We start from the raw sequence: 24,199 nt of genomic DNA on the forward strand, positions 1-24,199 counted from the left end.
ATTTCGTTTCTTTGTCTCAAGATTACTTGCCAACTCGGCTGTGATAATTAAAAGGGCGACATATGCCATTTTGGTCGGAAATGAGTTATGTGTATGTCATGGGTAAACTCGGCACAAGGAATCGAATGATGCAGTCAGATTCTCCTATCTCCTACCGTTGCGAAGATAAAAAAGAGACATACGCCACTTTTGGACGCGGATTGCAGCTGGGCCAAAAAGGAGATACGTGCAGAGCACGTGTCTCCTTTTGACCCTGTTTTTTTCTGTTCTTTTGAACTTTAATATTTGGCATATGTCTCCTTTTTGGCTCAAGAATCAGCCGAATTTCAGCATAATCATCGTGATTTGAAGAAAAGAAGAAACAGTTGTTGTAATTATAACATGGGGACCTGGCATAGGCTATGTCTCCTTTTTTGTCAAGGAAAAAGGAGACACGCCATAAAATGGAATAATTTCGAGCTTGCTCAGAATACTTGAATTCAATTTATACCACTGAAAAAAGCAGAAAAAGCTGGTCTAGAATATGTTCCCTTGATCTCCATTAGCCTCGCCCTTCAGAGCGACCACAGCCAACAAACTTTTTTCCGTTTTCTGGCTCTCCTGAAAAGTAGCAAAAATGGCGTACGTCGCCCTTTTAATTATCACAGCCGAACTGTAGGAATAATAAAACAGAACAGATATACTGGAGTTACTTGAGCCCAAAGTCCAGCAAGCACAGGGAATGTGGATGATTTGAATCTATTTCATAGTACAAATATAATAGGCCAAAGCAGAATATCAGACTTAAATTTAGTGTATCAACTATGAAACATTTCTAGTGATACTTGTCCAATGGCAACATTCTGTATATCAGAAAATAAGATACAAATTTAGCTTTTAAAACTTCTTTCTTCAAGACCTACTTACTTTAATACTAAAGATTAACTTCTCAGCAAACTCCCATCAGAAACCTAGTTAGACTAAGCCTAATCTCAGTCCTGGTAAGGAGGAACTGTGCACGTTTCTGCATGTGTCGTAGACAAGTAGGATTGACACAAGCCTAAAGAACCAAAAAAAATTATGACAATTTATGACAATTATGACAAAAAAATTTTCTTCCCTTTCCATGAGACCGTTAAGTCCCTTGGAAAAAAAACCTATCCTAGGCTGCTGAATCTATGTTCATGTGGGACTATACCTTCTGTACCTGATTTTTTTTTTCGTTTCTGAGCCTCAATTTGATTATAGCATACATGGCCCACATGGGACATGCATGTTTTTATAAATTAAACTTTGTAACTACGGGGAAGCCGAATGCCAAGCTAAAAGAATACAGAAGAGCTCAAAATAATGCCATTTTTTAGAAATAACGAATAAAAACAAGACATAAAATATGAAAGTCACTGATTATTTCACCTCAGTAAGACAAATCATGCATGAAATGTCAACCACTTTTGTAGAAAATCACCAAATTGAATGAAAGTCACCAAAAATCACCAAATTAAAAAAGAAAATCATCAAAAATCACCAGATTCAAGAAAATTACCAGAAAAATCACCAGGAGGATGAAAAATCACCAGATCTGATGATAAATCACCAGTGGTGGCAACCCTGCTTGTAAGACAATGCCAGTGCTGAAATTCCTTTTAAGTGAGATTTCCATTTCTTTGGCGCCGATTTAAATCTGGGGAAAACACGGGAAGCGTTGGATGATTTCCCAACCACGCATTGAACTCCCGGCCTAAGGCATTGAATCAGGAGATCGGTACCTGCGCAACGCAGACCTTTGGTCAGTATGCGAAAAGTTTTTTGTTTTTTGTTAAGATGAAACGAAAGGAGTAATTGTTTTTTACCCCTATCTCTTTCTCTTTCTCTTTCATTGTAGCCTTGTTGCAAAAAGAATCCAGAGTATTTTCATTTAAAGATTTAAGTTATATATCATCAAAATTTTTTCCTCTCAAAAACGTGTTTTTCCAAATCGGGCCAACGCTAGAAATATTCAGTATGTCGTACACCAGAAACTAAAAGCAATTAGAAGTTGCATTTACTCAAGCTACCAAAAAGACAGATGATCTTTCTATAAGTGAGAGAGAACGCGATATGACTTTTTATTGATAGGGTCCCATAATGTGAAACACTTTCCAATTTAAAAGCTTTTTCGTGTACAGATTTGCTTACGCTTTTCCTTTTTCGTTCCAGGGTGAAGACGATGATACATCCTCATTGGCAACGGTGAGTTCTATGCTTTCCTTTATGGTGTTTTGGAATTTAGATCGTACTTTTTTGTTGCGCCTCTGTTTTATACAAATTCAATGGAAATAATGCTACCTCCCTCTTATTCCAGAAATATCCCCATCCCATTCCAGAATACCAAAAATACTAAAAGAGTTAAGTACTTTAATGTTGTTATTTTTTAAAATTGCTTTTTATTACAAAAACCCTTTTTAATGTGTTTTTTTAAGCGCGAATCCGAAGGCTCACCTCAATCGGTGCGTGGGTATGCTGTAGCTTAAGGTCCTAAGTTTCACGAAGGAGTATCAAAATATTCTTATCGATTCTGGCAAGTTGATAAATTCAATGGACTCAGTAAGATTGGAACGAGGATTGCTGGTGTCGTAAAACTGAAACCACCGAAACCTTAATCTCTGTTGGCAAAAGCGGCTTGCCTCTTAGTATTGATCTGTTGCATCTATCTTGTTGTTTCTTGATATTTTAAGTGTCGTGACCCCCCCAATCAGTTTAAAAATCCAGTCCCCTCATGGCACCCTTATAATAAGTAGTTGTTTGAGTTTTGTTGTTTGTTTTGTCTGCTGAACCTTGTTATCTCATTAGTAGCCTATTTGATTGACATTTTATTTCATTGCTCAATTTATATATATATATATATATATATATATATATATATATATATATATATATATATATATATATATATATATATATATATATATATAATATATATATATATATATATATATATATATATATATATATATATATATATATATATATATATATATATATATATATATATATATATATATGCACGTAAAAGTAGGTTAAGCGTCGATTATTTTTTATTTTTTTGTTGTTGTGTAGAAGCTAACAGAGTAAATAAAGTTTGGAGTATTATTTAAATGATTAAGAGTACAAACTCTTAAAGGATTAGGTATGTTGATCTGTCTGGAGAAAATTTAAATTATTTTAGCCGTTCATATGTGTTATGTTATGTCCATTCAAAAAGCAGCAGATAAAGGATAAAAGAATTTCGTGCACAGGTTTTTTCGCTTCTATATTTGACCCTGATAAATGTGTTAAAGTACATTTGAATCTTTCAAAATTATTTATAAAAATACTTACCATTCGATGCCGAATTTTCTTTGTCATTTTAGGGTATAAATGCTTAATTTTAAGGAATACCTCAATGAACATAGAAAGGAAGAGTTTTGTGTTTTGACACAAAACATGTTTGTGTTTTGACACAAAAACGAAATAAAAAACACGTGATTGAATCGCTTTGGCCTTCGATGTCTTATCACCTATATCTTAAAAATACTTTTATCTATACTTTACCTTTGAGATATTAATGTTTTAAAATTAAGATATACTTATATCAAAATATGCTCATATTGTCAGGAGGGATTTTTGAATGTTATTCTGTGAATTTATATGCTTTTTCATAAAGTCAGTTGCTTGTGTAATCTTCTTTTTCTTATCTCCCATATAAAAAGATTTTTCCTATATTTTATCTTTTAGATTCTTATATTCTTGATTTTATTTGTATGTTTGCTTCTTTTTATGCTTCATTTCCCCCCCTAAATATTCATAGTAATACAAAGTATAAGAAAAATAAAATAAAAAAGGTCTACATTTCAAACAGGATTTTAATTATTCATTTGCCACCGTTCTTTGTCTAATTATTTTAACTATTTATTCAGATGGACCCACGGGCTCGGGAATGGATTGTGGCTTGTGCAAGGGGTGAATACAACCACATTGCTAAGCTTTTACAAGAAGAGCCACGACTAGCGAAAAGAAGGGTAAGTATCATAATAACATGGGTATCCCCAGGAGGAGGGGGGATTATGCAAAAATACAAAGTGTTCTATTCTTCGGGACACATTTTACGGTTCCTGGCTAAAAACAGTATTCAAATCCCTTCCCTCCTGGAATTTTTTTCGCTGGTTCCTCTTCACTTAGCTTCCTACAAGTGCCATATCAGAAAAGTGCCATATCATGTGCCATAAAGTGCCATATCATGTCACCCATCAATGTCATAAAAGAACAAATCCAAAAATTCGATTTTAATAGTTCTCAAAAGATAGTTTTGAATGTTTTGTATTTTTTTTAATCTTTTATTGTAGGAATGAATGAACGGGTGTATTTACTGGAATTCATTTATGGGTAATATCTATCTACTGCATAATTATTACAATTAAAATATCTTGTTTCTAGTTTCGGCTTAATGAAAACTGTTCACTTTTTAACCAAAAGCGTATGAAAACCAACGAAACATCGTTAAACTCTTAGGGAAGTTCAGAAACTATTTGGATGAAGAATACTATGGTTACAAACTAATGGTTGCTTTTTACGTCTGTAATGTTAAAGGCCTCAAAAAACAGATAATTTGGCAAAAAAAGGATTAAGCATTAGCATTATTTGGTATCATTGTCAGAGTTATACTAAATGCAAGGACGAATGCCATCTTCCTCGCCCATTCTTTTTATGTTGAAGTTCAACTTTTTTTTTATCATAGTGCTTTGATTTGTTAAATGAAAAATTTCGTTAAAAATTACTATTTTAGCAATTGGTCTTTGCAATTGGAGGGGCTCTTAGCCCTTATAGGTTCCTACAAACGAAGGGTGGTTTGATAATACATTCCCTCCTCAATATTGAGCTGAAGGACCTCTTTAAAATTTACAAAAAGCAATTAGCTGTTCTATTAGCTGGGAAACCCGCGAGAAGTGAAGTTAGGTTAGTGCTAATGAAATAAAACAAAATAGGATAAATATATAATAGTTTAGAAACGAATTTTGGCTATGTATTTGCTCATCAGAGGGGTGGGGGTAAAGCATAGCATATATTAAATACGTAACTTAACCTAACCTACGTACCTTTTCCCCCCTAAACCCCAAAAAACTGAAGTTTAAATATTGCAAACGAAATGAGAAAGCACTGTTTGCAATGCTCGGCATAGGAATTCTCGGTTGAAAAAAACCTGCTTGACTAGTTTCTTTTATCATGTTCGCTATACGATATCTCGCGGGTTTCCCAGTTAATAGATCACTACCCAAAAAACGATACGAAAAATGAAATTTACGTTTTGAGGCTTTTGCCCCCCCCCCCTCTCTTTTAAACAAAGGGGATTCACTTACGTTCCCATAGTTGGTTTGTATCTTTGAAATACTTTGTAACTGTTAGAATAGTTGCATAAACGGTCTAAAGTAACCGTGAACTTTGTATTGACTGTATGTATATTTACTTATGAATGTGTAATATGAATGTGATATATGAATGTGATATGGGATTTAGGCCATATTTGGGCCAAAATTGTTGTTTTACGGTGCAAAATTACAGAAGCTGGTATTCTGCTGTGGCGTCTTTTTGATGGTAAAAAATAGGATTAGGGTTCGTTGTATTCCTAGAAATGTCAAATCTATGTTCGAATGGACCCTCTCTCGATATTTTACCACCACTGGATAGATACCATTCCCCTTGATGGAAAAGAAAGTAAAAGTAATAAAAGTCGTATTTATGACCATCCTTTCGAGTAGTATACGTACTTTTATATTTCGTAGACAGAGCTTTGAAAATTCAGTACTGGGGCATTATATATAACACAGCGCTAAGTCAAGTTTGGTTAATGCTAATGAAATAAAATAAAATAGGATGAATATATAATAGTTTAGAAACAAATTTTGGCTCTATATTTGCACATTAGGGGGGGGGGGGGGTAAAGCATACCATATATTAAATACGGGTACTTGTGCATTATATGGTACCCACCGCTATAGACTGTACAAGGAAACCAGACAGGAAACTAGAAAAACTGTTGTTTGCTAGATAAATGGAATGCAAAGCGTGATTTGTTTTTTGCGTTTACAATATTTAAACTATTGTTTTTTGGGGTTTAGGGGAGGGGGAAAGGTACCTAGGTTAAGTTAGGTTACGTATTTAACATATACTATGCTTTTACCCCCCCCCCCCACCTTCCTAATGTGCAAATATATAGCCCAAATTTCTTTGTAAACTATTATATATTCATCCTATTTTATTATATTTCATTAGCATTAACCAAACTTGACTTCTTTCGTGGGTACAGTATAATGCGCAAGTACCTAAATACGTAACCTAACCTAGGTACCCCCTCCCTAAATAAAAAAAAACAGCATTTTAAATATTGTAAACTCAATGAGAAACCACGCTTTGCAATCAATTTATCTCTTGCAAATACCCATTTGACGGGTTTCCATTAATATATCCTTGTACAGTCTATAGCGCTGTGTTATATATAATGCACCAGTACCGAAAATTCCTCTAATGTGTTCTTGGACTTTTTGATTTTACTTATGTAACTTTCATCAAGATCGTACTCGCCTCCAGGGATAGTTTCTCCTCTTTCCAAAGCTATGCAAATTTTCTTTTGCTTATAACCCTGATATAAGCATAAAAAAGCATATAGCCTATTGTAATACAAATCCCGCTTTTGAGAGTTTCGTTTTCTGATGTCAAGGATAACTCTTTACTTACCGTTCATTATCATGAAGAGTCTGATGAAACGTTACGGATTAAATATTGGCATTACATAGGAGTTTGTTTAGTTAACGTTAATGAGCTCAGAAAAGAAGATAAAATAATGATGATGATCCTTTTATATGTGCATGTACTACAACTGTGAATTCAGGTCTTTCAGTGTGGGAGCGGATAAAAGGCTTGATTATCCTAGCCGATACACCTTAATTACCACTAAACCTCGAATGTTTTTGTTGTAATCGCTCGAGTAAATTTCTCTTATTAAAATGCTGCGAATGACGTCTTTTGATTGTGTTCGATGTCTGAGAAACGTTTTTATGTTTTTCAATAAAAGTTTATGTATCGAAGATTTTTCTTGTCTATCGATGCGATAATTGGGCTGAGATATTAAAGTAATTGATTCTAATCAAGGGGTTCCACACTAGACAGTTTTACGTATATTAGAGGTGTGGAGATGGGAAGTTATTAATGGAGATATGAATTTATAACAGAAGGCCGGAGCAGTGTCAGGGCCAGAAGGGTATTAAGAAGGGATGAAACCACCCAGTCGTGTAAGTTAGTATCAAAGAGTGTGTAACCCCTTGATTGGACCTTATTTTGAAATTCAGAAGCTTGTGATTACAGATAATCGCTGTTAAAATGCTATTAAGGTGAAGCATAGTGATCTATTTGAACCCCTTTTCTTTTTTCATTATAAAATAGTTCGTGGTATTGATCAATAAGTAAAGTGACTCGTACTAACAGTAGTCAAAACTCAATTTTTATAACAATACATATTTCAAGATTCATCCTTGTATGGCAATTCAGAATATACCAAATTTAAAGCTGCTCGTCAAAAGAATGAGCCTGAGAAAATGTGTATAATAAAAGAAAAACGCTGAAAAATGAAGAAAATAGAAGAAAACGCTGAAAAACGAAGAAAAAAGAAGAAAAACACTGAAAAACGAATATAAAAGAAGAAAAACGAAGAAAAAAGCTAAAAAAACGGGAACGATCTTGACAGAAATTGTGCCATCAAATTCAGCATATAAGATACATGTCGTTGAGGTCTTAAGCCCTCATTACAAAGAGAAGAAGATAAAAATGGAAAATGAAAAGCCACCAGGGACTTTTGGAGAGTGAACCACACGGTCACTCCTTCCCAAACTCTTTAAGGGTGAATCGGATTTGTCGCTTTCCATTTTGAATCCTTCTCATTTTTCCTCAGAATCTCAGGCTTTTCATCTTAAAAAGAAAAAAAAATCCATACTTTTGTTTAGCCGGTTCTTTAGCCTGCTATTGGTTTTAGCCTTTGATTAATTTCATTAAGGTGCGGCCGAACGACTTCATGCTGCAGTAGGCTACCTTGACACAACCCAAGCGACCGGTCATCAATTAACTCTAATGAACTGTAGGGGATAGTTGAAAGTATGGTTGAAAGAACCATCAGCATCTGTGTAATCTTTCTCATTAAAACATAGGCAAATAAGTACTTCGGTAAAAAATTGTCGGGATCTTTTGTTTAGGAAGATGGATAGAAGTTAAAGAATTTTCTACGATGAAGTAGCTAGTATATTTGGCGTTGAGTTCAGGTTTTGCAAAAAGATTGCTTGGATTTTGTCATGTTTTTGCTGATAGATGGTCTGCGAAAACCGAAAAATTTGTGTATAGCTGATTTTTAATTAGCTTGACTTTGCTAAGAGATTCTTCCCAGCTACCATGTATAGTGTTTTGATCGATGAAAATGGGTTTACCGTGAGTGTACGACTATTTAACCAGGAAAAAAAACAACCTTACATGCTTTCAATTTACTGGACAAACTCATCGGTGACATGTGTCAGCTTGCCTCCCGCAAAAACAAATACCTTATTTCCAATTTAAGGTTTAAACGCTCTCATGGTCGTTAAGAATTTTTTGTTCGTATTCCTCGTTAATCGTCTTACTTACGTGACTTTTTACATAGCCATGTAGTATAACTTTTGTTAATGTCTTTTTACAGCTTTTTGTTGCTTTTAATTTAAAGTGCTTTGGATTAATGATTTTAATTTAATTAGTTCTTTTAACGGTGAAGTGACAGACTAAATATCAAAGAACATCAGTTGAAATTATCGATTCCTATTTACGTTTTACTATAGTCATGATTTGAATGTCGTCGTTTCTTACCGGATTCCTTTTGATCGTCTTTTACGCCCAAGGCCGTATATAGGAGAGGTGCTGGGGGGTTTGACCCCCCCCCCCCCTCTGTGATTTTTTTTCAGACTGGTAAAACGTAACAAAACGCATATATAAAAAAATATATTTTTAAAGTTTTTGTACCCCTCCCCGCCCGAAAAAAATCCTGGCTACGCCGTTGTTTGTATATTTTAACCACAGTTTATAGAATTATCCAGTAAGTTTATCGCAGATCATTTCTATTTTCTGGTCTTCATTCTCGGTGCGAACAAAAAGCTCCTCCCACTTATTTCTGCATTAGCGGGTTAGTATTTTTTCGTCAATCAATGAGAAATGGTTACAAAGTGCATTATTCGTAATAGCGGGTTTCCACTTATTTCTATTATAACTGTAAGTTTCGCGTCCAAGGGAAATCTGACTTGTCTACCCGTGAAAAGATCTAATGCCGCTTATGTTTGTATCTGCAAAAACGTTCTCTGGAGCACTCGCACCTCGGTCCAGGTTTTTATAATGGGTGAGATAGGGAATGATCATACTGCTAATTCTATAAACTGTGATTTTAACTATTGATGGTTGAAGGACCAAGGATATGAAAATAAAGACATTGTTTTCCAACTGGATCCAGCTTAGGTCTATTCATTAATGAAAACTACGGTTTTCTCAGATTTTTTCTTTTATTTATTTCAAATATAAAGATTTTAGAGCAGTAGCACATTTCTGTCTGAGTTGGCAAGTTAAGCCGTTAAAATATACATATATATATATATATATATATATATATATATATATATATATATATATATATATATATATATATATATATATATATATATATATATATATATATATATATATATATATATATATATATATATATATATATATATATATATATATATATATATATATATATATATATATATATATATATATATATATATATATATATATATATATATATATATATATATATATATATATATATAAAGCATAACTAATTAGGTGAATTCAGAATTGCTTTTTGCCCGTAAAAATTCAAACTTAAAAATATGTATGCTGATTATTAAAGACAACAACACTTTTGACGAGAAGCTACATTTTCTGAAGCTCTTTAGCTACATGTTTATAGCTTGTTTTTTGCTGTTTTTCACCCACGTTTCTTTTTCCAAATTTGGCGCGTGTTATTACCAAAAACTTTTAAACTGCATATGGGGTTCTTTTTTATTTATTAAAAATTGAACAAATTTTGCTAATTTTTTAAACATGCATGGTTGTAAAAGTTTCTATTTCAATTGTTCGTAGTACCTTAAAGAATAGAACTGTTTGACAGTGATAGACATTGCATATAATGCCCCAGAAAGTTAACTTCAGATTTATATGATTCACTTCAATATATACTATAGAAACGGTGATACGAAAATGGGGTGGCCTGGGAGGGAGGATTGGCTTCAGCCCCTTACTATCCAAAAGACCCAAAATAGGGAAAAAACCAAGGTGCTTTAACAATCTAGAAATGTTTGAAACTTTCCTGGCGAAAAATGTTTATTTTGAAACCTCATCTTCTTGAAAAATGGTTGTCGTTTTGCCACCTCTCCTCCTCCTGTTTTGAATAACAATTATGTCGGCAGCTTGTCTAGAACTTAGTAATTGCTTATGGTGGGAAAAACTTATTATTCTCATAATTGTTAGGTTGTGTAAAAATTAACCGAAACTCTAAAATAAGGAGTTTTAATAACAATTAATGAATAAAAAGAATTCGTATTTGCTGGTGATTCCCAATATATGAAATTGGTAAAGTGTAACTTACCCATCAAAAGTTACAAGCCTGAGAAATGTGCCTCATTTTCGAAAAAAGGGGAATCAAAGCATCCCCAAAAAGTCGAGTGGTCTGAACGAAAATCACACAATCAGATTCAGTATATCAGAAAACCCTACTGTTGAAGTTTCAAGTTCCTATCTACAAAAATATGGAATGTTGTATTTTTGGGCAGAAAAAAGATCACGGATGCTTGTGTTTTTGTTTGTGTGTTGTTTTTTCTTTTTTTCCGCAGGGATGATCGTATCGAAACGATTGTCCTAGAAGATCGGGAGAGGGCTCATTTGACCGGAAATTCAAACTTCTAGTGCCTTTTTTAAATGACCAAAACATTGGAGGGTATCTAGCCCCCCTACGACGCCCCCTTTTACCCCAAAGACATCCGAATCAAAATTTTGAGATTACCATTTGGTTCATCATAGTTGAAAGGTCTAATAACTATGCCTCTGAGGATGACATGATCCCACATCCCATTGGGAAAGGGCTTTAAGTTATGTCCATTTGGGTCCTTATCCCAAAGGGCTTGACAGTATATGTCATTTGCCCTTTGTTGACATATACGTAAATTTGTTTATGGGGATTTTTACGGAAATTTTTGGGGGGGGAGACTTCCTGGCATTTCATGGAAACTGTCAAAAATTAAATTTAAAAAAAAAACACAAGTTTTTTTTCAACGGAAAAAAATAAGGAGCAACATTAAAATCCTCAAAACGAACAAAATTATTCTCTATGTGAGGGGGGTTGTCACTCTCTTCATCGCTCGCTCTCTACGCCAAAGTTTGAATTTTTGTCCCAATTCTTTGAACGGAAAAATAAAGACAAGGGTCTTCTAAACAGGGTCTTTAAAAGGGTCTTTAAAGAGGGTCTTTGAAACACAAGGGTCAGTGACTTTGAATGAAAAGTAATTCTTAATAACTGTAAGACTTTTCCGTAAAGAGCGAGGAGTTGAGGAAAGGACAGCCCCCCTACCCTATACAGAATAATATCTTGTTCAAGCTATAGTTGTAACGTTAAATTCATAAAGGATTAAAATGCATTGGCTGTCATTAAAGAGATATCCAAAACAGTAGTAAAAATAAAAAAGTTTATGGACTAGCAAAAATTGGCTAGCTGAATTGGATCAATTCGTGCTAAATGGTCCTCAGTCTGTCAACCTTTTTCTCTTTTATTATCATTTTTTTTAATCTGATGGCAAGGTATATGAACCTTTAGTTTCTATTTTGCTCGAAATCTTTATTTTCACAAATCATTTACAGGCCTAAAAAACTCAGAGTTATATAGTCTTAAAATTAAAATAAAAAAATAAACACTGTAGGATCTGTTCAGCGGTCAATTTAAAAAAAAACAGAAAACAACTGAAGATAAACAGCCGGACAAAGTTCTGCGTTTGAAAAGCTTCGTCGAATTCGTTTCTAAAAAAATATTTTAAGCACTAAATGCAAGATTAGGTTTTTTCACGTTGCTTGGTATTATTCTTTTTCTCAAGTAGTAGACTTTGCAATTCACTGTCAAGTGCCAAATGAGAGCAATGGATCTTTAGGATAGAAAGATAAATAATAAAATGCATGATGCAGTTTGCAAGGCCGCATCCAGGGAGAGCAAGTGGGGTTTGACCCCCCCCCCCCCCCGAAATGTTTGTCCCGCTAGTAAAAACATAACAAAAATGAATAGAAACATATTTTTGATATGTTTTTTATAGTTTTTTTTTTGTACCCCCCCCCCCCTGGAAAACAATCTTGGATACGTTCTTCGTAGTTTGTCAGATTAACACATGAAAGACACGTGTGTTAAAAAAAGACGAGAATAAATTCTTTTTTTCCTTCAGGAAAGTAAATACTGAAGTTTCGTGGCAGGGTTTGCATCCTAAACATCAATTTTGTCAAAATTACAATCCTATATGCTCCTAATTTTAGTGTTATTCACGTTATTATTATTATTTCTTACTGAAAGCTCTCTGAGGTTTGGAGAAAAAAAAGACTAAAAAATAAGCATATATACCCGATAAATAAATATATGAAGATAAATGATAGAACCCAGATATTATATGATTTTAGTTTCGAGATCAGAATTCTTGATGAATCAGTTGATTTTGCCTCCTCCCCAGAAAAACGGCAAATTTGCTCTGGAAGTTAGTGTGCCATACCAGAGTATAGGCACACAACTCCCTTTTCTTACCTTAATGAGGAAACGCCTTGAAAAGTGAAATAAACGGCTTTGGTTGGTAGTGTAGATTCTTCTAGACCTATTTCATTGAACGGTTTATTCTATCAAAGTCATCTGTTGATTTCATAGCAAATGTACGGAGCGTAAAACCATCCGAAAACCATGAGCAAATTCATAAAAAAAGATAAGTATGTTTTCAGATGAACTTTTCTATTCTAAGAACATTAACGTTTATTCTATCAAAGTCATCTGTTGATTTCATAGCAAATGCTCAACAGGAACGTAAAATCATCCGAAAACCATGAGCAAAATTCATAAAAAAAAAGATAAGTATGTTTTCAGATGAACTTTTCTATTCTAAGAACATTAACGTTTATTCTATCAAAGTCATCTGTTGATTTCATAGCAAATGCTCAACAGGAGCAGTAAAACCATCCGAAAACCATGAGCAAAATTCATAAAAAAAGATAAGTATGTTTTTCAGATGAACTTTTCTATTCTAAGAACATTAACGTTTATTCTATCAAAGTCATCTGTTGATTTCATAGCAAATGCTCAGCAGGAGCGTAAAACCATCCGAATTGTACTATATTGGTTAATGTGAACGTGTCTAGATGCTCAAAATGTGTTGATTAAAAAATAAAATGAATTCCTTCATTTGTAAAAAAAAAACTATAAAATTGAAACACTTGCTTTACTTTATCTAATCACCCTTATAACGATTTTTATATTACCTTTTATGCTGTTAAAATGCTGTTTTATTGCTATTTCTCTGTTTTGTTATCATTCTTTTCTATTTCTACTAGGTTACAAGTGTCATTTTTATGCTCTAGAACAACTGTTGTTTTGTTTAAATTTATTTTTAAATATCATTCTTTGACATTTTGATGATCAAGTTAACGCGTCGAGGGCTTTGTCTCTTAAACAATTCCTTCAGTGATGTGGCCCAAGCCCTAAACTTTAAATCAAACTTGAAGTTCTTGGGTTTCCGGCTTTTCCATGAATTCCTTACTAAATAACTCTTAATTTTCAGCTGGTAGAAATATCTCTGTGCAGCAATGGGAGCTAGAACATTGTTCTGTATATATCTATTGTCTTTTGAAGTTTTGCAACTACTGTTTTAAATCTTAGTTCAAAAACTCTAAAGATCTCTTGCTTGTGAAATGTAAAATACAATATTACTCCAAATGCTTGAATGTTTAACAGCTGAAAATTAAGAGTTATTTAGTAAGGAATTCATGGAAAAGCCGGAAACCCAAGAACTTCAAGTTTGATTTAAAGTTTAGGGCTTGGGCCACATCACTGAAGGAATTGTTTAGAGAGACAAAGCCCTCGACGCGTTAACTTGATCATCAAAATGTCAAAGAATGATATTTAAAATAAATTTAAACAAAACAACAGTTGTTCTAGAGCATAAAATGACACTTGTATCCTAGTAGAAATAGAAAAGAATGATAACAAAACAGAGAAATAGCAATAAAACAGCATTTTAACAGCATAAAAGGTAATATAAAAATCGTTATAAGGGTGATTAGATAAAGTAAAGCAAGTGTTTCAATTTTATAGTTTTTTTTTTACAAATGAAGGAATTTATTTTATTTTTATCAACACATTTTGAGCATCTAGACACGTTCACATTAACCAATATAGTACAATTCGGATGGTTTTACGCTCCTGCTGAGCATTTGCTATGAAATCAACAGATGACTTTGATAGAATAAACGTTAATGTTCTTAGAATAGAAAAGTTCATCTGAAAAACATACTTATCTTTTTTTTATGAATTTTGCTCATGGTTTTCGGATGGTTTTACGCTCCTGTTGAGCATTTGCTATGAAATCAACAGATGACTTTGATAGAATAAACGTTAATTTTCTTAGAATAGAAAAGTTCATCTGAAAAACATACTTATCTTTTTTTTTATGAATTTTGCTCATGGTTTTCGGATGGTTTTACGCTCCTGTTGAGCATTTGCTATGAAATCAACAGATGACTTTGATAGAATAAACGTTAATGTTCTTAGAATAGAAAAGTTCATCTGAAAAACATACTTATCTTTTTTTTTATGAATTTTGCTCATGGTTTTCGGATGGTTTTACGCTCCTGTTGAGCATTTGCTATGAAATCAACAGATGACTTTGATAGAATAAACCGTTCAATGAAATAGGTCTAGAAGAATCTACACTACCAACCAAAGCCGTTTATTTCACTTTTCAAGGCGTTTCCTCATTAAGGTAAGAAAAGGGAGTTGTGTGCCTATACTCTGGGTATGACACACTAACTTCCAGAGCAAATTTGCCGTTTTTCGGGGGAGGAGGCAAAATCAACTGATTCATCAAGAATTCTGATCTCGAAACTAAAATCATGTAATATCTGGGTTCTATCATTTATCTTCATATATTTATTTATCGGGTATATATGCTTATTTTTAGTCTTTTTTTCTCCAAACCTCAGAGAGCTTTCAGTAAGAAATAATAATAATAACGTGAATAACACTAAAATTAGGAGCATATAGGATTGTAATTTTGACAAAATTGATGTTTAGGATGCAAACCCTGCCACGAAACTTCAGTATTTACTTTCCTGAAGGAAAAAAAGAATTTATTCTCGTCTTTTTTTAACACACGTGTCTTTCATGTGTTAATCTGACAAACTACGAAGAACGTATCCAAGATTGTTTTCCAGGGGGGGGGGTACAAAAAAAAACTATAAAAAACATATCAAAAATATGTTTCTATTCATTTTTGTTATGTTTTTACTAGCGGGACAAACATTTCGGGGGGGGGGGGGGGTCAAACCCCTCACTCTCCCTGGATACGGCCTTGCAAACTACACATGCATTTTATTATTTATCTTTCTATCCTAAAGATCCATTGCTCTCATTTGGCACTTGACAGTGAATTGCAAAGTCTACTACTTGAGAAAAAGAATAATACCAAGCAACGTGAAAAAACCTAATCTTGCATTTAGTGCTTAAAATATTTTTTTAGAAACGAATTCGACGAAGCTAAACGCAGAACTTTGTCCGCTGTTTATCTTCAGTTGTTTTTTGTTTTTTTTTAAATTGACCGCTGAACAGATCCTACAGTGTTTATTTTTTTATTTTAATTTTAAGACTATATAACTCTGAGTTTTTTAGCCTGTAAATGATTTGTGAAAATAAAGATTTCAGCAAAATAGAAACTAAAGGTTCATATACCTTTTCATCAGATTAAAAAAAATGATAATAAAAAGAAAAAGGTTGACAGACTGAGGACCATTTAGCACGAATTGATCCAATTCAGCTAGCCAATTTTTGCTAGTCCATAAACTTTTTTATTTTTACTACTGTTTTGGATATCTCTTTAATGACAGCAATGCATTTTAACTTTATGAATTTAACGTTACAACTATAGCGAACAGATATTATTCTGTATAGGAGGGGGGCTGTCCTTTCCTCAACTCTCGCTCTTTACGGAAAAGTCTTACAGTTATTAAGAATTACTTTTCATTCAAAGTCACTGACCCTTGTGTTTCAAAGACCCTTAAAGACCCTTTTAAAGACCCTGTTTAAAGACCCTTGTCTTTATTTTTCCGTTCAAGAATTGGGACAAAAATTCAAACTTTAGCGTAGAGAGCGAGCGATGAAGAAGTGACAACCCCCCTCACATAGAGAATAATTTTGTTCGTTTGAAGTTTTAATGTTGCTCCTTATTTTTCCGTTGAAAAAAAACTTGTGTTTTTTTTTAAATTTAATTTTTGACAGTTTCCATGAAATGCCAGGAAGTCACCCCCCCCCTAAAAATTTCCGTAAAAATCCCCAAAACAAATACTATATGTCAACAAAGGGCAAATGACATAACTTAAAGCCCTTTGGGATAATAACTTAAATTAAGGACATAACTTAAAGCCCTTTCCCAATGGGATGTGGGATCATGTCATCCTCAGAGGCATAGTTATTAGACCTTTCAACTATGATGAACCAAATGGTAATCTCAAAATTTTGATTCGGATGTCTTTGGGGTAAAAGGGGGCGTCGTAGGGGGGCTAGATACCCTCCAATGTTTTGGTCATTTAAAAAAGGCACTAGAAGTTTGAATTTCCGGTCAAATGAGCCCTCTCTCGATCTTCTAGGACAATCGTTTCGATACGATCATCCCTCGGAAAAAAAGAAAAACAACACACAAACAAAAAACACAAGCATCCGTGATCTTTTTTCTGCCCAAAAAATACAACATTCCATATTTTTGTAAGATAGGAACTTGAAACTTCAACAGTAGGGTTTTCTGATATACTGAATCTGATTGTGTGATTTTCGTTCAGACCACTCGACACTTTTGGGGATGCTTTGATTCCCCTTTTTTCGAAAATGAGGCACATTTCTCAGGCTTGTAGCTTTTGATGGTTAAGTTACACTAATTTTTACACAACCTAACAATTATGAGAATAATAAGTTTTTCCCACCATAAGCAATTACTAAGTTCTAGACAAGTTGCCGATATAATTGTTATTCAAGAGAGAGGAGGAGAGAGTGGCACCAAAGCAGCCAACGATTTTTCAAGAAGATGAGGGTTTCAAAACCAACATTTTTTCGCCAGGAAAGTTTCAAACATTTCTAGATTGTTAAAGCACACTTGGTTTTTCCCTATTTCGGGTCTTTTGGATAGATGGGGCTGAAGCCAAGCCTCCCTCCCCAGGTACGCATTTTCGTGTCACCCGTTTCCTATAGTATATATTGAAGTGAATCATATAAATCTGAAGTTAACTTTCTGGGGCATTATATGCAATGTCTATCACTTTGTCAAACAGTTCTATTGCTTTAAAGGTTACTACGAACAATTGAAATAGAAGCTTCACAGCCATGCATGTTTAAAAAATTAGCAAAATTTGATTCAATTTTTAATAAATAAAAGAGCCCCATATGCAGTTTTTAAAGTTTTTTTGGTAATAACACGCACAAATTTGGAAAAAGAAACGTGGGTGAAAAACAGCTTTCTTACAAGCTATAAGCATGTAGCTAAAGAGCTTCAGAAAATGTAGCTTCTCGTCAAAAGTGTTGTTGTCTTTAATAATCAGCATACATATTTTTAAGTTTGAATGTTTACGGGCAAAAAGCAATTCGGGTATCTACCTAATTAGTTCCATGCTTTATATATATATATATATATATATATATATATATATATATATATATATATATATATATATATATATATATATATATATATATATATATATATATATATATATATATATATATATATATATATATATATATATATATATATATATATATATATATATATATATATATATATATATATATATATATATATATATATATATATATATATATATATATATATATATATATATATATATATGTATATTTTAACGGCTTAACTTGCCAACTCAGACAGAAATGTGCTACTGCTCTAAAATCTTTATATTTGAAATAAATAAAAGAGAAAAATACTGAGAAAACCGTAGTTTTCATTAATGAATAGACCTAAGCTGGATCAGTTGGAAAACAATGTCTTTATTTTCATATCCTTGGTCCTTCAACCATCAATAGTTAAAATCACAGTTTATAGAATTAGCAGTACGAGTCATTCCCTATCTCACCCATTATAAAAACCTGGACCGAGGTGCGAGTGCTCCAGAGAACGTTTTTGCAGATACAAACATAAGCGGCATTAGATCTTTTCACGGGTAGACAAGTCAGATTTCCCTTGGACGCGAAACTTACAGTTATAATAGAAATAAGTGGAAACCCGCTATTACGAATAATGCACTTTGTAACCATTTCTCATTGATTGACGAAAAAATACTAACCCGCTAAATGCAGAAATAAGTGGGAGGAGCTTTTTGTTCGCACCGAGAATGAAGACCAGAAAATAGAAATGATCTGCGATAAACTTACTGGATAATTCTATAAACTGTGGTTAAAATATACAAACAACGGCGTAGCCAGGATTTTTTTCGGGCGGGGAGGGGTACAAAAACTTTAAAAATATATTTTTTTTATATATGCGTTTTGTTACGTTTTACCAGTCTGAAAAAAAATCACAGAGGGGGGGGGGGTCAAACCCCCGGCCTTTTTATCTCACCTATATACGGCCTTGAGGCGTAAAAAAGACGATCAAAAAGGAATCCGGTAAGAAACGACGACATTCAAATCATGACTATAGTAAAACGTAAATAGGAATCGATAATTTCAACTGATGTTCTTTGATATTTAGTCTGTCACTTCACCGTTAAAAGAACTAATTAAATTAAAATCATTAATCCAAAGCACTAAATTAAAAGCAACAAAAAGCTGTAAAAAGACATTAACAAAAGTTATACTACATGGCTATGTAAAAAGTCACGTAAGTAAGACGATTAACGAGGAATACGAACAAAAAATTCTTAACGACCATGAGAGCGTTTAAACCTTAAATTGGAAATAAGGTATTTGTTTTTGCGGGAGGCAAGCTGACACATGTCACCGATGAGTTTGTCCAGTAAATTGAAAGCATGTAAGGTTGTTTTTTTTCCTGGTTAAATAGTCGTACACTCACGGTAAACCCATTTTCATCGATCAAAACACTATACATGGTAGCTGGGAAGAATCTCTTAGCAAAGTCAAGCTAATTAAAAATCAGCTATACACAAATTTTTCGGTTTTCGCAGACCATCTATCAGCAAAAACATGACAAAATCCAAGCAATCTTTTTGCAAAACCTGAACTCAACGCCAAATATACTAGCTACTTCATCGTAGAAAATTCTTCAACTTCTATCCATCTTCCTAAACAAAAGATCCCGACAATTTTTTACCGAAGTACTTATTTGCCTATGTTTTAATGAGAAAGATTACACAGATGCTGATGGTTCTTCAACTATACTTTCAACTATCCCCTACAGTTCATTAGAGTTAATTGATGACCGGTCGCTTGGGTTGTGTCAAGGTAGCCTACTGCAGCATGAAGTCGTTCGGCCGCACCTTAATGAAATTAATCGAAAGGCTAAAACCAATAGCAGGCTAAAGAACCGGCTAAACAAAAGTATGGATTTTTTTTTCCTTTTTAAGATGAAAAGCCTGAGATTCTGAGGAAAAATGAGAAGGATTCAAAATGGAAAGCGACAAATCCGATTCACCCTTAAAGAGTTTGGGAAGGAGTGACCGTGTGGTTCACTCTCCAAAAGTCCCTGGTGGCTTTTCATTTTCCATTTTATCTTCTTCTCTTTGTAATGAGGGCTTAAGACCTCAACGACATGTATCTTATATGCTGAATTTGATGGCACAATTTCTGTCAAGATCGTTCCCGTTTTTTAGCTTTTTTCTTCGTTTTTCTTCTTTTATATTCGTTTTTTCAGTGTTTTTCTTCTTTTTTCTTCGTTTTTTCAGCGTTTTCTTCTATTTTCTTCATTTTTCAGCGTTTTTCTTTTATTATACACATTTTCTCAGGCTCATTCTTTTGACGAGCAGCTTTAAATTTGGTATATTCTGAATTACCATACAAGGATGAATCTTTTGATATATGTATTGTTATAAAAATTGAGTTTTGACTACTGTTAGTACGAGTCACTCTTTACTTATTGATCAATACCACGAACTATTTTATAATGAAAAAGAAAAGGGATTCAAATAGATTACTATGCTTTACCTTAATAGCATTTCAACAGCGATTATCTGTAATCACAAGCTTCTGAATTTCGAAATAAGGTCCAATCAAGGGGTTACACACTCTTTGATACTAACTTACACGACTGGGTGGTTTCATCCCTTCTTAATACCCTTCTGGCCCTGACTCTGCTCCGGCCTTCTGTTATAAATTCATATCTCCATTAATAACTTCCCATCTCCACACCTCTAATATACGTAAAACTGTCTAGTGTGGAACCCCTTGATTAGAATCAATTACTTTAATATCTCAGCCCAATTATCGCATCGATAGACAAGAAAAATCTTCGATACATAAACTTTTATTGAAAAACATAAAAACGTTTCTCAGACATCGAACACAATCAAAAGACGTCATTCGCAGCATTTTAATAAGAGAAATTTACTCGAGCGATTACAACAAAAACATTCGAGGTTTAGTGGTAATTAAGGTGTATCGGCTAGGATAATCAAGCCTTTATCCGCTCCCACACTGAAAGACCTGAATTCACAGTTGTAGTACATGCACATATAAAAGGATCATCATCATTATTTTATCTTCTTTTCTGAGCTCATTAACGTTGACTAAACAAACTCCAATGTAATGCCAATATTTAATCTGTAACGTTTCATCAGACTCTTCATGATAATGAACGGTAAGTAAAGAGTTATCCTTGACATCAGAAAACAAAACTCTCAAAATCGGGATTTGTATTACAATAGGCTATATGCGTTTTTATGCTTATATCAGGGCTATAAGCAAAAGAAAATTTGCATAGCTTTGGAAAGAGGAGAAACTATCCCTGGAGAGCGAGTACGATCTTGATGAAAGTTACATAAGTAAAATCAAAAAGTCCAAGAACACATTAGAGGAATTTTCGGTACTGGTGCATTATATATAACACAGCGCTATAGACTGTACAAGGATATATTAATGGAAACCCGTCAAATGGGTATTTGCAAGAGATAAATTGATTGCAAAGCGTGGTTTCTCATTGAGTTTACAATATTTAAAATGCTGTTTTTGTGATTTAGGGGGGGGGTACCTAGATTAGGTTACTTATTTAGGTACTTGCGCATTATACGGTACCCACGAAAGAAGTCAAGTTTGGTTAATGCTAATGAAATATAAAAAAATAGGATGAATATATAATAGTTTAGAAAGAAATTTGGGCTATATATTTGCACATTAGGAAGGTGGGGGGGGGGGGGGTAAAAGCATAGTATATGTTAAATACGTAACCTAACTTAACCTAGGTACCTTTCCCCCCTCCCCTAAACCCAAAAAAAACAACAGTTTAAATATTGTAAACGCAAAAACAAATCACGCTTTGCATTCCATTTATCTAGCAAACAACCGTTTTTCTAGTTTCCTGTCTGGTTTCCTTGTACAGTCTATAGCGTTGGGTACCATATAATGCACAAGTACCCGTATTTAATATATGCTATGCTTTACCCCCCCCCCCCGAATGTGCAAATATATAGCCCAAATTTGTTTCTAAACTATTATATATTCATCCTATTTTATTTTATTTCATTAGCATTAACCAAACTTGACTTAGCGCTGTGTTATATATAATGCCCCAGTACTGAATTTTCAAAGCTCTGTCTACGAAATATAAAAGTACGTATACTACTCGAAAGGATGGTCGGCAAATACGACTTTTATTACTTTTACTTTCTTTTTCATCTAGGGGAATGGTATCTATCCAGTGGTGGTAAAATATCGAGAGAGGGTCCATTCGAACATAGATTTGACATTTCTAGGAATACAACGAACCCTAATCCTATTTTTTACCATCAAAAAGACGCCACAACAGAATACCAGCTTCTGTAATTTTGCACCGTAAAACAACAATTTTGGCCCAAATATGGCCTAAATCCCATATCACATTCATATATTACATTCATATTACACTTTCATAAGTAAACATAGCCTACATACAGTCAATACAAAGTTCATGGTTACTTTAGACCGTTTATGCAGCTATTCTAACAGTTACAAAGTATTTCAAAGATACAAACCAACTATGGGAACGTAAGTGAATCCCCTTTGTTTAAAAGAGGAGGGGGGCTAAAGCCTCAAAACGTAAATTTCATTTTTCGTATCGTTTTTTGGGTACTGTTCTATTAACGGGGAAACCCGCGAGATATCGTATAGCGAACATGATAAAAGAAACTAGTCAAGCAGGTTTTTTTCAACGGAGAATTCCAATGCCAAGCATTGCAAACAGTGCTTTCTCATTTCGTTTGCAATATTTAAACTTTAGTTTTTTGGGGTTTAGGGGGGAAAAGGTACCTAGGTTAAGTTAGGTTACGTATTTAATATATGCTATGCTTTACCCCCACCCCTCTGATGAGCAAATACATAGCCAAAATTCGTTTCTAAACTATTATATATTTATCCTATTTTGTTTTATTTCATTAGCACTAACCTAACTTCAATTTCGTGGGTTTCCCAGCTAATAGAACAGCTAATTGCTTTTTGTAAATTTTAAAGAGGTCCTTCAGCTCAATATTGAGGAGGAATGTATTATCAACCAATCTTCGTTTGTAGGAACCTATAAGGGCTAAGAGCCCCTCCAATTGCAAAAGACCAATTGCTAAAATAGTAATTTTTAACGAAATTTTTCATTTAACAAATCAAAGCACTATGATAAAAAAAAAAAGTTGAACTTCAACATAAAAAAAGAATGTGGGCGAGGAAGATGGTATTCGTCCTTGCATTTAGTATAACTCTGATAATGATACCAAATAATGCTAATGCTTAATCTTTTTTTTTGCCAAATTATCTGTTTTTGAGGCCTTTAACATTACAGACGTAAAAAGCAACCATTAGTTTGTAACCATAGTATTCTTCATCCAAATAGTTTCTGAACTTCCCTAAGAGTTTAACGATGTTTCGTTGGTTTTCATACGCTTTTGGTTAAAAAGTGAACAGTTTTCATTAAGCCGAAACTAGAAACAAGATATTTTAATTGTAATAATTATGCAGTAGATAGATATTACCCATAAATGAATTCCAGTAAATACACCCGTTCATTCATTCCTACAATAAAAGATTAAAAAAATACAAAACATTCAAAACTATCTTTTGAGAACTATTAAAATCGAATTTTGATTTGTTCTTTATGACATTGATGGGTGACATGATATGGCACTTTATGGCACATGATATGGCACTTTCTGATATGGCACTTGTAGGAAGCTGAGTGAAGAGGAACCAGCGAAAAAAAAAATTCCAGGAGGGAAGGGATTTGAATACTGTTTTTAGCCAGGAACCGTAAAATGTGTCCCGAAGAATAGAACACTTTGTATTTTTGCATAATCCCCCTCCTCCTGGGGACACCCATGTTATTATGATACTTTACCCTCTCTTTTCGCTAGTCGTGGCTCTTCTTGTAAAAGCTTAGCAATGTGGTTGTATTCACCCCTTGCACATGTTCCATGGTCAATCCGATTCTTCGAGCCCGTGGGTCTCATCCGAATAAATAGTTAAAATAATTAGACAATGAACGGTGGCAAATGAATAATTAAAATCTCTGTTTGAAATGTAGAATCCTTTTTTATTTTATTTTTCTTGCTACTTTGTATTACTATGAATATTGAGGGGGGGGGGGGAAATGAAGCATAAAAAGAAGCAAACATACAAATAAAATCAAGAATATAAGAATCTAAGATAGATGTAACAGGAAAATCTTTTTACATGGGA

General features: G+C 33.6%; 1 protein-coding gene across 1 annotated transcript in view; it reads left to right on the plus strand.

Annotated features, from left to right (window-relative positions):
- Window positions 1–24,199, plus strand: part of sowah (ankyrin repeat domain family member sosondowah) — a 219,580-nt gene that overhangs the window by 71,015 nt on the left and 124,366 nt on the right. Inside the window, exons 5-6 of the mRNA XM_089098935.1 lie at window positions 2,179–2,211; window positions 3,918–4,019. Coding sequence (XP_088955061.1) covers window positions 2,179–2,211; window positions 3,918–4,019 — 135 coding nt within the window. The remainder of the gene's footprint in view (window positions 1–2,178; window positions 2,212–3,917; window positions 4,020–24,199) is intronic.

This window comes from Artemia sp. Qi Xiang Cuo, chromosome 13 (genome assembly GCF_049724085.1).
Source record: "Artemia sp. Qi Xiang Cuo chromosome 13, ASM4972408v1, whole genome shotgun sequence".
NCBI lineage: Eukaryota > Metazoa > Arthropoda > Branchiopoda > Anostraca > Artemiidae > Artemia > Artemia sp. Qi Xiang Cuo.